This window comes from Bufo gargarizans, chromosome 5 (genome assembly GCF_014858855.1).
Source record: "Bufo gargarizans isolate SCDJY-AF-19 chromosome 5, ASM1485885v1, whole genome shotgun sequence".
Classification (NCBI taxonomy): Eukaryota; Metazoa; Chordata; class Amphibia; order Anura; family Bufonidae; genus Bufo; species Bufo gargarizans.
Genome location: NC_058084.1, coordinates 379,809,002 through 379,827,441, shown reverse-complemented (window position 1 = coordinate 379,827,441; position 18,440 = coordinate 379,809,002). Strand labels below are relative to the sequence as shown.

The 18,440-nt window shown below is 43.7% G+C and overlaps 1 protein-coding gene across 1 annotated transcript in view; it reads right to left on the bottom strand.

The window, feature by feature from the left end:
- The window catches only part of LOC122939166 (nucleotide-binding oligomerization domain-containing protein 1-like), a 60,818-nt gene that overhangs the window by 22,870 nt on the left and 19,508 nt on the right, over nt 1–18,440 (bottom strand). Inside the window, exon 3 of the mRNA XM_044295170.1 lies at nt 6,903–8,691. Within this exon, the coding sequence (XP_044151105.1) occupies nt 6,903–8,691 (1,789 nt within the window). The remainder of the gene's footprint in view (nt 1–6,902; nt 8,692–18,440) is intronic.

Below are 18,440 nucleotides of genomic sequence, written 5' to 3'. Positions count from 1 at the left end.
CCTGAGGCTTTTAAAAACTCCCAGCCTGGTTCATTACTCAAAACCGCAATCATGGGTAAGACTGCCGACCTGACTGCTGTCCAGAAGGCCATCATTGTCACCCTCAAGCAAGAGGGTAAGACACAGAAAGAGATTTCTGAATGAATAGGCTGTTCCCAGAGTGCTGTATCAAGGCACCTCAGTGGGAAGTCTGTGGGAAGGAAAAAGTGTGGCAGAAAACGCTGCACAACGAGAAGAGGTGACCGGACCCTGAGGAAGATTGTGGAGAAGGACCGATTCCAGACCTTGGGGGACCTGCGGAAGCAGTGGACTGAGTCTGGAGTAGAAACATCCAGAGCCACTGTGTACAGGCGTGTGCAGGAAATGGGCTACAGGTGCCGCATTCCCCAGGTCAAGCCACTTTTGAACCAGAAACAGTGGCAGAAGCGCCTGACCTGGGCTACAGAGAAGCAGCACTGGACTGTTGCATGTTATTTGGAAATCAAGGAGCCAGAGTCTGTAGGAAGACTGGGGAGAGGGAAATGCCAAAATGCCTGAAGTCCAGTGTCAAGTACCCACAGTCAGTGATGGTCTGGGGTGCCATGTCAGCTGCTGGTGTTGGTCCACTGTGTTTTATCAAGGGCAGGGTCAATGCAGCTAGCTATCAGGAGATTTTGGAGCACTTTATGCTTCCATCTGCTGAAAACCTTTATGGAGATGAAGATTTCATTTTTCAGCACGACCTGGCACCTGCTCACAGTGCCAAAACCACTGGTAAATGGTTTACTGACCATGGTATTACTGTGCTCAATTGGCCTGCCAACTCTCCTGACCTGAACCCCATAGAGAATCTGTGGGATATTGGGAAGAGAAAGTTGAGAGACACAAGACCCAACACTCTGGATGAGCTTAAGGCCGCTATCGAAGCATCCTGGGCCTCCATAACCCCTCAGCAGTGCCACAGGCTGATTGCCTCCATGCCACGACGCATTGAAGCAGTCATTTCTGCAAAAGGATTCCCGACCAAGTATTGAGTGCATAACTGAACATAATTATTTGAAGGTTGACTTTTTTTGTATTAAAAACACTTTTATTTTATTGGTCGGATGAAATATGATAGGAAATTTGTTTTCATGAGCTGTATGCCAAAATCATCAATATTAAAACAATAAAAGGCTTGAACTACTTCAGTTGGTGTGTAATGAATCTAAAATATATGAAAGTCTAATGTTTATCAGTACATTACAGAAAATAATGAACTTTATCACAATATGCTAATTTTTTGAGAATGACCTGTATATTTTTGTGGGAAAAGATTTAGTAATTAACACATTTATATATTTCTTACAGCACTGTGAATACCCATCAGTACAGAAGGGAGGTGTTATCAGTGACTGCATTGTGTGTACATACAGAGATAGCTGTTAGTCACCGATAACACCTTCTCCCTGTACCGATAGCTGTTCACAGGGCTGCAAAAAAGCAACAATATAAATGTATAAAAATTACGGGGCACATTTATTAAGTGTTTTAGATCACGGTCTTAATAAACCTTATACCTGGCGGTGGATCTGCCGAAGTTATGAATTGGCACTGGCCTCTAAATAACTTCGGCGGTCTCTCCGTAACTTCGGCAGATCCTATAGAGGCACAGGCCTCTACATAACTTTAGTGGATCCTCACCACTTCTAAATGTAAGACCATTTTCTACGCCTACAACATGTGTAGAAAATGATGAATGAGACAGGCCTTCCAGCCCGTCCCCTTTCTCGCCCACGCCACGCCCACTTATTTAGACCTCGCGTGAGTGGGAAGAAGTTGCAGATTGACTAATTTAGGCGTATTTTAGTTTGATAAATGACCCCCTATATGTTTTACTGAATCACACAAAACTATATATCAATTTGCTTAGCTTCTCCTGCTTTATTGCATGATGCTTTCAGATTGCATTGCAATTTTGCCCTTTTTGACCCCTGTACAATGATCTGGACTTCATTGCAGGGGAACCACCACTTTCTGCTCTAGTGGCTGGTAACCCACGGGGGTCAGGAGACATCGGAGCGGTGAACTGAGAGATTAGACAAAATCATAGTCAGGAACAGGCTGAGGTCAGGGCAGGCACAGTACAAGCAATCCAATCAACAGTCTGAGATTAGGGCGGGCAGCTCAGGGTCAGTACCGTGGTCAATTCAAAATAACCCTGATAAATGTCTGGTGATGGTTAACCAATATTTATCAAAAATCAATTTGGGCACTAAAACCCTTTTTACATTTATCAATCAGTGTACCCTTCCCTACTAATCTTTATTCCCACATTGCTCAAATATACTCTAAAGCTAATAATAAAATACCCTGTCATTGCTGCTGCTTTGTTTTGCTAACACATCTATCAGCTTGGGATAAGGTTGTGTACACAACCTATCTATCCCTATGACGCTGTCAGATACTGTGATGTACATATACTTGTATTCCCGTGTAACAAGCTTGTAGCTAGCGACAGATTAAAACTCTTAGATGCTACCCCCTGACATGTTTCGCTAGAGTCCTGGCTTCTTCAAGTGTGTAGGGCAATGAATAGTTTGACATCAGCAGATTATCTGACCAATTTCTGTCCAATCAGGCCAATAGTTAGTGTGTAACTTGTGTGTGTTAACGTCCATCTGACCACTGATTGGTCAGAAAATCTGTTGGTGTAATACAGCCCTAAGAGTTTTAATCTGTCACGGGAATACAAGTATAAGTACACCTACAGTATCTGACAGCGTCATAGGGATAGATAGGTTGTGTACACCAACCACATCCCAAGCTGATAGATGTCCTAGCAAAACAAAGCAGCAGCAGTGACAGGGTCTTTTAATTATTAGCTTTAGAGTTTAGCAATGTGAGAATAAAGATAAGCAGGGAAGGTTACACTGAGTGATAAATGTATAAAGGGTTTTAGTGGCCAAAAGGCTTTTTGAAAATCTAACAGAAGGTGGCACACGGAACAGGCAAACAAACTAACGGCACACAGTAGCAGAAAACTAGTGTACTAGAACCTATTGCTCAGGCACCTTCTCACGGGGAAAGTGCCTTTAAGGGGTTGTTCACACCTGGGGACCTCTTAGGCAGACCTCTATAGCAACCTGTGAAGGGAATGCTACTTACCTGATCACTTACCTGGCTCCTTTGCTTTTAGCATATCACTGGATCACATAACACATATGAGACACGTCCAGTGAATGGCTGCAGCAGCCACATGACCCATGTCAAACCAGATGTTGATGCAGCGAGATTTTAGAGCTGCAGTGGCTGGTGGAGAAGGAACGAAAGACCCGGAGCCCAGCGACAGGCATCGGGTAAGTATGATTCCCTCCAGAGGAGCGGTGGTGGGCACATAAAATATGGAAAGGAACACCGCACTCCTGTTTTCTGTTGTATGCTTCTTATTTATTTTGTTATATTATTAATCCATCTAAATAAGATAATATTTTAGCCACTGGCCAACGTTTCGGTCTGCACTCAGACCTTGTTCACGGCTTAATTTATATATAGACAAAAGTAAAAAAGTGATCCGTACTGCGCATGCGCCCGCACGTGATGCCACCACCCGCTTTAAAATCCTGGCAACACAATGGCGATTACACACTAAATTACAAGCGCACTGCTACTATGACTAAGGTATGTAACCACTGGCCACCAATGTTGCCACAGCTGTTACTATAATGATATACAGTGGGATGCGAAAGTTTGGGCAACCTTGTTAATCGTCATGATTTTCCTGTATAAATCGTTGGTTGTTACGATAAAAATTGTCAGTTAAATATATCATATAGGAGACACAAACAGTGATATTTGAGAAGTCAAATGAAGTTTATTGGATTTACAGAAAGTGTGCTATAATTGTTTAAACAAAATTAAGCAGGTGCATAAATTTGGGCACCACAAAAAAGAAATGAAATCAATATTTAGTAGATCCTCCTTTTGCAGAAATTACAGCCTCTAAACACTTCCTGTAGGTTTCAATGAGAGTCTGGATTCTGGTTGAAGGTATTTTGGACCATTCCGCTTTACAAAACATCTTTAGTTCATTCAGGTTTGATGGCTTCCGAGCATGGACCGCTCTCTTTAAGTCACACCACAGATTTTCAATTATATTCAGGTCTGGGGACTGAGGTGGCCATTCTAGAACGTTGTACTTGTTCCTCTGCATAAATGCCTTAGTGGATTTTGAGCAGTGTTTAGGGTCGTTGTCTTGTTGAAAGATCCAGCCCCGGTGCAGCTTCAGCTTTGTCACTGATTCCTGGACATTGGTCTCCAGAATCTGCTGATACTGAGTGGAATCCATGCGTCCCTCAACTTTGACAAGATTCCCAGTCCCTGCACTGGCCACACAGCCCCACAGCATGATGGAACCACCACCATATTTTACTGTAGGTAGCAGGTGTTTTTCTTGGAATGCTGTGTTCTTTTTCCTCCATGCATAACACCCCTTGTTATGGCCAAATAACTAAATTTTAGTTTCATCAGTCCACAGCACCTTATTCCAAAATGAAGCTGGCTTGTCCAAATGTGCTTTAGCCCACCTGAAGCGGCACTTTTTGTGCTGTGGGCGGAGAAAAGGCTTCCTCTGCATCACTCTCGCATACAGCATCTCCTTGTGTAAAGTGCACCGAATGGTTGAACGATGCACAGTGACTCCATCTGCAGCAAGATGATGTTGTAGGTCTTTGGTGCTGGTCTGTGGGTTGACTCTGACTATTCTCACCATTCGTCGCTTCTGTCTATCTGAGATTTTTCTTGGTCTGCCACTTCGAGCCTTAACTTGAACTGAGCCTGTGGTCTTCCATTTCCTCAATATGTTCCTAACTGTGGAAACAGACAGCGGAAATCTCTTAAACAGCTTTCTGTATCCTTCCCCTAAACCATGATGGTGAACAATCTTTGTCTTCAGGTCATTTGAGAGTTGTTTTGAGACCCCCATGTTGCTACTCTTCACAGAAAATTAAAAGAGGAGGGAAACTTACAATTGACCCCCTTAAATACTCTTTCTCATAATTGGATTCACCTGTGTATGTAGGTCAGGGGTCACTGAGCTTACCAAGCCAATTTGAGTTCCAATAATTAGTTCTAAAGGTTTTGGAATCAATAAAATGACAACAGTGCCCAAATTATAGCACACTTTCTGTAAATCCAATAAACTTCATTTCACTTCTCAAATATCACTGTGTGTGTCTCCTATATGATATATTTAACTGACGTAACAACCAACGATTTATACAGGAAAATCATGATAAATAACAAGGTTGCCCAAACATTCGCATCCCACTGTATGAACACTACTGTATTTAATAGCACATCGATCTGATCCAGTTACCAGTGTTCTTATGTAACACTTTAAATACCATACTCTCTTACCATCCATATTACCATATAATTTATCCCAATCAACCACAAAACAAACCTGACATCTGCAAGAAATATCTCACTCACATTTACTAAACATATCATGGGTGCATATATATATATATATATATATATATATACATATATATATATATATATATATAGTTTTTGCCTTTATGAAACATAGCTTATCTTGCTTCAATGAAATTTTGCCCTTAAGGAAACATAGCTATTTAATAGATTCAGGAAATATAATTGTTCCCAACTTATTGTATTCGCGTCATTCACTTGCTGATATTGTGTATCCACTTCAGGAACTCCCTTCCACTATTTGTGGATGGTTCCCAGTCCTCTTCACCTGGGATATCCCATTAACTTAATAAGTGATACCATTATACAAGACCCCAGGAATCTCTGCAATTATGATTTTCACTATTATTATGATTTTCACCATGTACCATTTTTTCACGATGTACTAATCCTGTTATAATCTCCGCTGGAGATACCTATGACATTCTATAATTATGATGTAACATCTTATCGTGACTACAGTATATCCTAAATCACATTTTTACTTTTGTCAGTATATAAATTAGGCCGTAAACAAGGTCTGAGTGCAGACCGAAACGTTGACCAGTGGCTAAAATATAATCTTATTTGTATGGATCAAAAATAAATAAGAAGCATACAACAGAAAGCAAGAGTGCCGTGGTCCTTTCCATATTTTATGAGCTTTAAAACTACCACTGAGCACCGCCTGCATTGCAGAGTTCTGCCATTCATTCTCCTCCTAACGGTGGTGGGCACAGACAGCTGCCATAACACAATAATCCACAAACATCCATAACATCCAGCAGTTATACTTCTTTCATCTATCCCCGAACACACATTTGGCAGATCTGATTGCCAGTTTGAAAGTGTCACACCACTTTTAGCATTCAGAATTGTCCCACAAAATTGACTATTATAAACAGATCATGATGAAACCTGGAATGATTTGTGCGGAAATTATTTTGCTCTAATTGTCCACATCAAAACGTCTTGACAACCAATCCAACACTCCTTACATCTTGCAACAGCAGTAAGGCAGTAAGTAAGGATCTAGGATCTCAACTTGCATGTACAGTTTATAAAATAACTACACAGTCATGCCACTGTAACATTTTCAAAGGGGGAAGTCAATGACCACATTTTTTTGCAGTTTCTTTATGTCAACAGATGTAAACATGGCAAGTGTTAACCAAAATGGCATCTGTCTGAGTCACAGAATCATATAGTACATACAGTATGTTGGGACTCTTCTACATATGCAGCCATATGTATGACCAGCATTGCTGAAAACAGAGTCAACAGATTATCTGACCAATTTCTGTCCAATCAGACCAATAGTTGGTGTGTATAACAAAAGATCTGTGTATGGAAACGGCCACCGGACCAATCATTGGTCAGGAAATTTGTCAGATAATCTGTTGGTGTAATACAGTCTTTATCTGATTTCCGACAAAAAATTATAAACAATGAAATGTAAGTCTTCGTACCTAACCACTGTGAGTTTTCTGAAGCATGGTATAAGCTCTTTCACTCCATAATCATTGATATTGTTATTGTCCAACTCCAAAGCAATTTCTTTCTTGTACAGATTCAGAAGAAAGGAGATGGCACCACAATCAGAAGAAGAAGCCCCACAGAAGCTTAGCTTAATGTAATCTGCACATATTCCTTTGGCTACCTTTTTCCCCACCTTCTCACACTGAGTCTCACATACACATCGTGCCATCCAGATAAAGTGAGTCAATGCATGAACACGGTTAAATTCCAAAAAGGGTGACCGGGGCAGGTGTTTTAAGTGAAACTTGAAGCTTCTGAAAAGTTGTTGCTTGAGAGCTTTCCTCTTAACTTTCAAAACTGAAGGTGGCACTAGATGTTCAAGGAGAACTTGTTTTGGCTTTGAAAGCAGCCCACAAAGAAAGAGGTTGATGAACTGCAAGTGATCAATATTTGCAAAAGGATCGACCTGCTTGTGCTTCTTTGCACAAAAACACTTCATCAAATTAGGTTGAAGCTCCTGTTGTGGTGACTGTGCACAATGACTGAAATACTTCAGTAGCTCTGTAGTGCTAGTTCTACTGTCAATCACAAGGAATAAGGCAGCAAAGAATGACTGAATTGTCACATGAAAAAATTCAAAAGAGCTATTTCCACCACATCCATCGTAATTTTTCACAGTTCTGAAGAAACCCAATTGGAGATATTGCTCTGGGAAGTTTAGAGATGTGATAGTATCATAGTCAAAAAGAAAGGCTGAATTGTCCATTCCACTGTAGGCAAGCTTCCCTATAAACAGCAAGGTCTCCTTACCCTTCTTGTAAGTTTCAGCCTGACTTCTGGTGGTTCCTCTGTTAGACGAGTTCAAATAAACTTCAATTATGAGTAAAAATATATCTGTAAGTGTTACAGAACTACTGGAAAAAGTGTGACTCTCATTTACGGAGTGAAAATGTTCAAAAGACTTAAATATTATCCAGCAAAACAATGGGATGGAACATAAGCTGCTGATATTGTGGTTGGCTTCTAATTGGTTTATTACATGCCTCTGAACGCTAGGATCCCTGAAGAATAAGTTAGTATACTCCATCAGGTTTTCTGTACCAAAACCACGTAGCATAATTCTCTTCCACACAAATTTCCCTGATACCTGACAACCTGTTCTTGCTGTTAAGACTTTCCTTGATCTTTTTAACAATTTCCCACTCAGTAGATGTATCAACAAGGCCGCAGGGTGGGCAGTGTCTGTAGGTAAGGAAACTTCTGGAATGTTGTTTAAATCAAAATTGGACTGCATTTCATCAAAGCCATCAAAAGTGAACATTACAGTTTCTGGAAACCTCAAAATATAACGAAACACTTCTTCTGGGTCATTATCTGGATGGCAGTTGTATCTGAATAGCAAGTCCTTCAGAGAGAGCTGAGTGCTGGCATCAAAAAAGACAAATCTGCGAAAACTAAAACTAAAAAAAATTTTAATATCAGAGTAAGATTCTTCTTCCGTCCACATATTTTGCAGCTTTTGGATCAAAAGTGTCTTTCCCATGCCAGCATCCCCATAGATAAATGTAGTTTCTCCTTCTTTATTAATCACCCCAGTGTCATCAAACAAGGAACTTAGATCATTTACTCGTCCCATAGTTTCATTTTTGTCATTAACAAGTTCCATAACACTATTAACATAAGTCTCCGGGAGCACCAACTCCCCACGCTGGGAGTAAGACGGTACAAATGTGGAATCATTACACAACACTTGTTTGAGCTTCTGGCTGTATAAAGTAACTGAAAGATTCAAGAAGATAAATATTAATTATAAGTAATGACATAACAGACAAGACTATGGTGATAGCTATAAAACAATTTTAGCATTTTGAGAAATGGAATGCTGATGTTCCGTGATATTTTCCCTTACCCGTGAAATTTTCCTACCCTTGTCACTTCCTGTTGTGACGCGGCCGCACTGGACATGACATTCCCAGCTTTGGAAGAGGGTGTGCTGCACACAACGACGGGGTAGGGAAATTTCACACCACAGTTGGGCAGAAGGGGCCACCTAATGCGCTTGCACCTTACCTCTCAGCTGGACACCGGCCGACACTGCACATGCGCCGGGAGCCTCACCAGCGGTTAGAGAGTATGGAAAAATTACAGGGCCAGTGTGCAAGCGCGGCTAGCTACTTCCCGACCGTGAGTCTTTGCTGGAGCTAGTCTCATCTGCACTGGTTCTTGGTTGATCTCTTACGCTGGGAGGCTCCTGGCGCATGCGTAGTGTCGGGCCAGTGTCCAGCTGAGAGGTAAGGTGCACGCACATTAGGTGGCTCCTTCTCCCCAACTCTGGTGTGAAATTTCCCTACCCCGTCATTGTGCACCTGCACGGCACACCTCCTTCCAAAGCTAGGAACGTGATGTCCGGTGCGGCCGCGTCACAACAGGAAGTGACGAGGGTAGGGAAATTTCACAGGTAGGGAAATATCACGGAACACCGGGAATCGGCCCAAAAACGGTATTTGTACTGTTCTCAGCATATTTGTTGGGTTGCGGACGGATCTCCATCAGACCCCATTATAGTTAATGGCGCCGGATGGCATTCTGGCAGTGTATTGCAGTGCCGTATCTGAAAAAACTCAAGTGTGACACTAGCCTTAGAGAGTTGGATATACACTACTCACAAAAAGTTAAGGATATTTGGCTTGTGTGTGAAATTTCAGGATGAACCTAAAATGCACTCTAACCTTTACGGGTGAATTAAAAGTGACCTTCTCTAAACTTTTGAATGCACATGTCCGACTGTTCAATGTTTCAGTACTTTTTGCACAACTTTCTCTTGTGAGCTTCATGGCAAAATTCACAACAGGAGTTTGATCCAATTAATCTCCTGGTTCAATTAGATTTGGTATTTAAACAGTTCTCCTCATCATGATGTTCACAATTTGATATCATGAGACCAAGACAACACCTAACAATTGATCAACTTTACCTCGCCATTGCGAGGCTTCAAGCAAGATGTTCTCAGATGGAAGTGGCCACTGATCTTAGAATGTCCCAGAGTGTCAACAGCAGGTTGCAACAGAGATATAGAGAGTCTGGAAGAGTCACAGAAAGGCATAGAAGTGGACGTCCTTTGGCCACATCCCACACTGATGACCGCTTCATTGTGAACAATGCCCTGTGGAACCGGATGATGAAAGCCACACAATTTCAGGCACATTTAAGGGAGGTGAGAGGCGCCAAGTGTCATGTCAGACCATTTGAAACCATATACATCAGCATGGTCTGTGTGCTAGACGACCTGCAAGGGTACCTGACTAGTGATGAGCGGCAGGTGCCATATTCGATTTCAACGAAATTCACGAATATTCAATTGAATATTCGTTTTACATTCGTCGAAATTGAATATTCGTCATTATTCTAGTTATCGCGATTAATATGCGATTTAAATAATCGCTGTAACAGATCTCCTGGCACCCCGACCGGGTACCTCAGTCGATAGATGCTCCTAGTGCTTTCCGAGGACTCCAAGCACTCCACTTGACACCGTACGCACTGCAGACCCCACGAACCGCCGAAGCTTGGTTGAGGCCTCACCGTCTCCTACCCACCCTGGACCTACGACAAGGCTCCAGGCTCCAGTGGGTGAACCTCTCCTACAGCCAGAGAGCAGGAACAGCTCTTACAAGAGCTAGTAGTTATGCCAGGGGAGTATAGCAAATCTCCAGCGTATAGCAATCCCCCAGTGTTGATCAGTTACCCAAACACCAGCCTCAACATGATGAAGGATAAAACAGGCACTCTTTATTGAGGGCTACTCGCCCGTATTTATGCAGGTCCCCATCTGGTGGACACGCCCCTAGGGGACCAGAAGGGAGACTGTGACACAGGACAGATATGCAGCAATTCAGGATACACAGACACAACACATCCCCACAATACATCATGGTTTCCTCCTCTCTGCCCTGGAGACACCCGAGGAGCAATTGAATTATCTCTCAGGACAAAGGGAGATCGCCAATACACATGTGGAGACAACAGGACAGAAATCACCATTTAAACACACAATGGGACAATGGCACAATGGGACAATAGAAACACACCCAGCATATTCCTCCCCTCTGTCTAGGAGATAATGGAGTCAATTTCTGTATCTACTCAACTATCTCCTACGCTGAAAAGTTACACTTCTTATTAATTGTTACAACTTTGTGAGTTTACATTGTACAAACCGGATTCCCAAAAAGTTGGGACACTATACAAATTGTGAATAAATACTGAATGCAATGATGTGGAGGTTCCAACTTCTAATATTTTATTCAGAATAGAACATAAATCACGGAACAAAAGTTTAAACTGAGAAAATGTACCATTTTAAGGGAAAAATATGTTGAATCAGAATTTCATGGTGTCAACAAATCCCCAGGGCAGTAATACTAGTAGATTGTAATATAAATCGTGAAGACTGATGTGGTCATGTTAACAGCTCAGTAAGTGAAATCCTGGTGACAGAATCCCTTTAAGGCCACATGATAAGTTTTTGAGACATTGACATTTTTGTCGGGGTATAGCTAGCCACCACTGTTGTTGGCTTTTGTTTCAATAAATAGTTTGAGATGAGGAAATCATCACTGCATGCTTCTACCTAAATCCCCTACTTTCACGATAAAATATTATTGTAGCATTAACTTTATAATTTTTTCATAAATTTCACCCGAAAGCCAAATACATTTTGTGAGTAGTGTGATTAGTGTGCTGGTATTAACCAGAAGGAGGCATATAGTGATGTTTTCTAATGGACCATTCTCTCGGTATAAAATATATGAAAAATGTCTGTCTGAAGTATCCTCACGTATACAGAGAACATCTATTGTAATTAAGGTGCACAAATGTCACATCAACTTATCTGCTTAGGCCTGTTTCACATTGGCAGTAAACAGATCAAGCAGGCTGTTCCGACTGGGAACAGCCTGCCGCATCCGTGAATACCGGGCACTACCATGCGCTGCTGAGATACCCTCCGGCCCCATTCACTATGATAGGGACTGCCAGAGATCTGGCCGCAAACTGGCAAATATGCCCTGGAGCAGCCGGACAAATACCGCTGCACACTGCAGTTTTCGTCCAGCTGTTTCTCTGCATACTTGCCGGGTAGCGACTGAATCTCTGTTTGTCCCCGTTACAGTAAATGGGGCCCGATGGTATCTCAGCAGCGCACGGTTATTCACGGATCTGGCAGGCTGTTCCCAGCTAGAACAGCCCGCCAGATCTGTTTACTGCAAATGTGAAAAGGGCCTTACTTTTTCAGGGTTGTCTTTTGCTGAACCTTCTGGAAGATTAGTTATGGTTTGGAAGTGATATTATCAGAACATGAACCATTTCTAGTTTTATGGTGAATTAATCCAATCGTAAACAATTTTATTTTTGTAACAAGGTATAGAGCAGGGATCAGCAATCTTCGGCACGCCAGCTGCTCTGATACTACAACTCCCAGAATGCATTCTTACTCGACTGTTCTTGAAACTCCCATAGAGTGAAAGAAGGATTCTGTGAGTTGTAGTTTCAGAACAGCTGCAGTGCCGGACTTGTTATTAAAGACATTGTAAGTGTAAAGTATATAATGAGTTAATCTTACAGTACAATTATGTTACTACTCATTGAGGGGATAACACTGACATTAGATGAAACAGCATTTATCTAATCATGTGGGAGCATGGTGGGTCTTATGGACAATATAGCTGAATCAGCAACTAAGGTTGGGTTCGCATCACGTTTTTCCCATCCATTTAACATATACAAAAAATGTATACATTAAACGGATGCCTCAGACTGATGTCATACAGTGGGATCTATTCACCATAGAGTTCGATTGTAAAAAAATATATATATACATGTACATACTTTTTTTTTTACCAGACTGTGCAGGATACAAGAACGAGGTGTGCTGTGTTTTTGTATCCTTTTGTTTTTATTCTCATATAAATGTCAACCGGAGGTATAAAGCGTAATGTGAACCCACCCAAATAAATACGAGGGCAATTATTTAGGGGTTATCCAGGAATTTGATATTGATGGCCTAGCCCAGTGATGGCTAACCTCCAGCACTCCAGCTGTGGTGAAACTACGACTCCCAGCATGCTCCATTCATTTCTATGGAGTTCTGAGAACAGCCAAGCAAATGTGCATCTTGGGAGTTGTAGTTTTACCACAGCTGGAGTGCCGGAGGTTAGCCATGCCAGGCATATCCTCTGGATATCCAATACCAGATCGGCGGGGAGTTCAGGTGAGCACTGCGATCTCTTCATAGCTTACAAAGCAGAGAGACGTACATTGTATAGCTGCTGTGCCCGGTATTGCTCAGCCGCATTTGAATGGGGCTGAGCTGCTCTTTGGCCACATGACCGATGTGTGGTGACGTCACTGGCCTAGGAAGAGCAGCCTTTTCCAGAAGCTGATCGGCAGGGGTCTCAGGAATCTGATGCTAATGACCTATCCTGAGGATAGGCTAGCGATATCAAATACCCGGTGAACACCTTTAAAGAGGTTGTCTTATCTCAGACAACCCTCTAAATATGAGCTAGTCTGTCTCCTTAAACAGATGCCTCATCTATGCCTTGTCCTACCATAGCTGCTACAGGGGAAATGTATTAATGCATGGGTGGCTGTCTATATAGTGCATGAACAGAATGGATCTATCAGAGCCGCTACTTGTCACTGGCTCTGGCTAAAAGAAATACAGTAGTTCCCAAGCTATGATGTGAATATGCCCAAAACGGGTATACTGAAAGGGGTTGTCAAGTTTTTTCTCATCAAAATCCTTTAAAATAATACTAATAATAGGTAGCTGTAATTTTGAAGGCTATTTCTTTAATTGTTCCTATCTTCCGTTCTGGGCCTTGGTCACACAGCTTTTTCTTATTTCCTGTGATGTTATGTCCATGGGCATGGCAAGCAGCCACAGGGCAGTGATGGGGGAGCATGTATGTGACTAGCTGGTGGGAGGTATAAACTAGCTGGGCGGTGTTAGGCTAGTTTCACACTAGCGTTCGTTGGACCCGAACGCCTCCGTCCAGCCCTGATGCAGTCTGAATGGATGCGGATCCGCTCAGACTGCATCAGTCTGGCGGCGTTCAGCCTCCGCTCCGCTCGCCTCCGCACGGACAGGCGGACAGCTGAACGCTGCTTGCAGCGTTCAGCTGTCCGCCTGGCCGTGCGGAGGCGAGCGGATCCGTTCAGACTTACAATGTAAGTCAATGGGAACGGATCCGCTTGAAGATGAGCCCATATGGCTCAATCTTCAAGCGGATCCGTCCCCCATTGACTTTACATTGAAAGTCTGAACGGATCCGCTCAGGCTGCTTTCACACTGCTTTTCACTCTGCTTTTCTAAGTTATTAATGCAGACGGATCCGTACTGAACGGAGCCTCCGTCTGCATTAATATGATCGGATCCGTTCAGAACGGATCCGATCAAACGCTAGTGTGAAAGTAGCCTTAGTTGTCATCTCCAGCAGTGTGTTGAAGCTAGTGAAAAAATCATATTCATCTTTTCCACACTGCTCCATTATGGCTTCCTGTCTCTGTTCCGTGAACTTCTGCTCCCCTTCCTATAAACTTTCACATGGGGTGACATGTGCTGCTGCAGCCAATGATTGGTCTCAGCAGTGATACATCCCACAAGCAGCATGTGCCCCAACAGCAATGTGCCACGTAGGGACACGTTATTGCTGAAGCCAGTCATGCTTTTCCTAATAAGGGCAGCGCATGCCCAATCTGCCCCTGCCACTGGCTCGCTCCCTGCTCCGACTCTGTCTCTACAACCGGCTTATTCCTGTCAGAGTTTGGAGCGGGAAGCAAAGTAAGAGCGCGTCGGGGAAAAGCAGCGCATGTGCAGTTAGAATAAAGCCATGGGCGAGCTTTCTCTAAAGCTCCTCCATGTCACGTGCAGCCACGGACGAACTGTCTGTACGCAGAGCGGGGCTGAGGGGGCGTGGCTCGTTATAAAAAACATTACCATTCGGATTTTTTTTTATAAAGTATATTTGGAAACTCTTTTTTTTACCCTACCTCCCACTATATAGTGGAAAGTACTTATATAGTGGCCAACCCCTTTAATTCTTGTTTTGAACTTGCAAGTCATGCAACCCACATACTAGAGGTTGCATTTTACACATTCCATAATATACATGACGTGCCATGCTACAGTTCAGAAAGAGTAACGCCATTCCTTGATATAAATTTGCAGTCATCTTTAAAAGGTTTGTCATCTCAGACACTGATGGCATATCGCTAGGACATACACAAATGCCTCATACGTATACAAATGCCTTATGTACAGTATGTAGATTATATCGCTGTATGCTACGAATTATGCTGAGAAGCGATGTTAATTGTGCTGGGTAGCAACAATAGATCGATGTATAGCATGTGGATGTGCGGTCCATGTTTTTCTCTTTTTGTTGGTATACTGCATAGTACTCTTCTTTCTTATGGTATCAGCACTCCTCCTATTCAACGAAACTGTTTTTTATTAGCAGGAGACTGCATAAGGGTTAACAAATTCCTACTAGTTCTCAGTTCAAGTTCCTGAGAGCTCATGGTGCAGTACTGCATGGTTACCATTGTAGCTGTGATGCCCTGCCTATGGGTTGGTGGGGCCCAGTGCCAAGGGGGGTTAGTCTGGTAGCAGGGGTGCTGTTGGACTGCTGGATTACACCATCTGCTGGTGTGGTGTTGTGGCACCAGTGGTGTTGTGGCACCATATTCCATAGTGCCCCCGCTCAGGGCCTCTGTAGTCCCGCTCACCCCTGCAGCCGCATCCTGGACTTCAACAAACTGCCTGTTCTGAATTCTAGGGCAGCTTACCCCAGCAATGCACACAATTTTCGCTGAGTGCACTGCTATGATTTACTGGGGTAGACACAGAACAGGGTAGATGGTATTTCCTAGTGGGCTAAAGGACCTTCCTGATGTCATTGCCCATGTGACCAGTGGGGGAGGAGCAGAGAGCTTTGTTCCTGTGCTTACCCAGAGGAGCCCGGCTGGAATGTGGTGGGGCCTAGCTGTGTAGCTGTGTGTGTCTGTCCCTATGTGTGTGTCTGTGTGCATGTCTGTCCCTGTATGTGTGTGTGTTTGTCCCTTTGTTTATATGTCTGTCCCTGTGTGTATATGTCTGTCCCTGTGTGTGTGCCCCTGTGTGAGTGTGTCCCTATGTGTATCTGTCTGTCTGTCCCTGTGTGTGTGCCCCTGTTTGAGTGTGTCCCTATGTGTATCTGTCTGTCTGTCCCTGTGTGTGTGCCCCTGTGTGAGTGTGTCCCTATGTGTATCTGTCTGTCTGTCCCTGTGTGTGCCTGTCTCTGTATGCCTATCCCTGTGTGCCTATCCCTGTGTGTGCCCCTGTGTGGTGGAGGAGCAGAGAGCTTTGTTCCTGGGCTTACTAAGAGGAGCCCGGCTGGAATGTGGTGAGGCCTAGCTGTGTAGCTCTGTGTCTGTCCATGTGTGTGTATGTGTCTGTGTGTATGTATGTCCCTGTGTGAGTGTGTGTATGTGTCCTTATGTCTGTCCCTGTGTGTATGTGTATCCCTGTGTGTGTCCATGTGTGTGACCCTGTGTGTATATCCCTGCGTGTGTCCATGTGTGTGTATGTCTGTCCCTGTGTGTGTGTCTGTCCCTGTCTGTCTGTGTGTGTGTGTCTGTGTGCATGTCTGTCACTCTGTGTGTGTGTTTGTCCCTGTGTTTATATGTGTGTGTCTGTGTGCATGTCTATCCCTGTGTGTGTGTGTCCCTGTGTGAGGGTGTCCCTATGTGTATCTGTCTGTGTGTCCCTGTGTGCCTATCCCTGTGTGTGTGTGTCCCTGTGTGTGTGTGCCCCTGTGTGTGTGTGTGCCCCTGTGTGGTGGAGGAGCAGAGAGATTTGTTCCTGGGCTTACTAAGAGGAGCCCGGCTGAAATGTGGTGAGGCCTAGCTGTGTAGCTCTGTGTCTGTGTGTATGTATGTCCCTGTGTGTGTATGTCCCTGTGTGTGTGTATCTGTCCTTATGTCTGTCCCTGTGTGTATGTGTATCCCTGTGTGTGTGTCCATGTGTGTGACCCTGTGTGTGTGTGTGTGTGTGTATCCCTGCGTGTGTCCGTGTGTGTGTGTCTGTCCCTGTGTGTGTATGTCTGTCCCTATGTGTCCCTGTCCCTGTGTGTGTGTCTGTTTGTGTCTGTGTCCCTGTGTGTGTGTATATCCCTGCATGTGTCCGTGTGTGTGTATGTCTGTCCCTGTGTGTGTATGTCTGTCCCTATGTGTGTGTGTCCCTGTGCGTGTGTGTCCCTGTGTGTGTGTCCCTTTGTGTGTGTCTGTGTGTGTTTGTGTCCCTGTGTGTGTCTGTCCCCGTGTGGGTGTCCCTTTATGTGTGTCCCTGTGTGTATGTGACCATCCTGTGTTTGTATGTATGTCCCTGTGTGTGTCTGTCCCTGTGTGTGTCTGTCACCATCACCATGCCCACAGTGTTCCTATGTCCTGATGCTGCTGCATCAGGACGTGCTGTGCGGGGCATGAAAAAAAGAAGGAAGAGGAGGCAGCACCACCAGCATGGAGTCCTGTGGGAGAGGCACAGGGAGGCACATTAAGGAAGTAGGTAACACTACCACATGATCTGTACTAGTGTTATCTGTGGTTTTACTAGAGGTCTCATTCTCCCATAGAAGTAAATGAAAGGAGCCACATATGTTGAGCCACCTTTCCATACACTGCCGTATACAATTGTTCTCAAGAAAGTCAGCATCTGCTGCACTTTTATTGTAAATCCACAGAAACGTAAGAGATGATGATTCCCTTTAAATTATGGTTACACGGTATTGCAGGTTACCCTGTGGTTGCTACATAGGAATACACTTTTAGTAAGAAATTGCCCACCTTTCATGATGTATTACCCAGCTACCTAACTGCCCCGCTCAGCGAGGGCAGAGGCTTAGAGGGAACACTGGTGGTCTCCATATAGTGCCACACCAAATTAGAGTAGGCACCCATTCATAGAGGCAACCTGCACATGGTGGGTGGGCTTATGCATTGTGATCAAAACATATACAAATACTACTACTTATGCTGAAAAGCAATGTTATTTGGGCTGGGAAGCAACAATAGATCGATGCATAGCATGTGGATGTGTGGCCCAAGTTTTTATTTTTTTTGTTTCTATATTGGCTTTTTGTTGGTATATTGGCCATGGTCTGCGCTCCATTCACTGCTATGGGACTGCCGGAAATAGCTTAGTGCTGGCTCAGAACTTCCACATGCGTGGCTGCTCTCCGTTCTCTTCAGGGGCCCCGCTCTGGAAATAGGAGTGGGTCCTGCAGAGGGGGGGGGGGGGGGGAACGTCACTTATGTGTAATTGATGGCATTTCCAAGCCATATCCTATTACTGTCTGACATGAGCCAAACCGCTTAAGTATTTGCCTCTACTTACTCCTTTGATAAAATTCTGTATGTATTTACGGCATGACTAAGAGCATGTTGCCTGTTCAAAACAAGTAGGCAACTTGGATTAAACATTTTCTGTC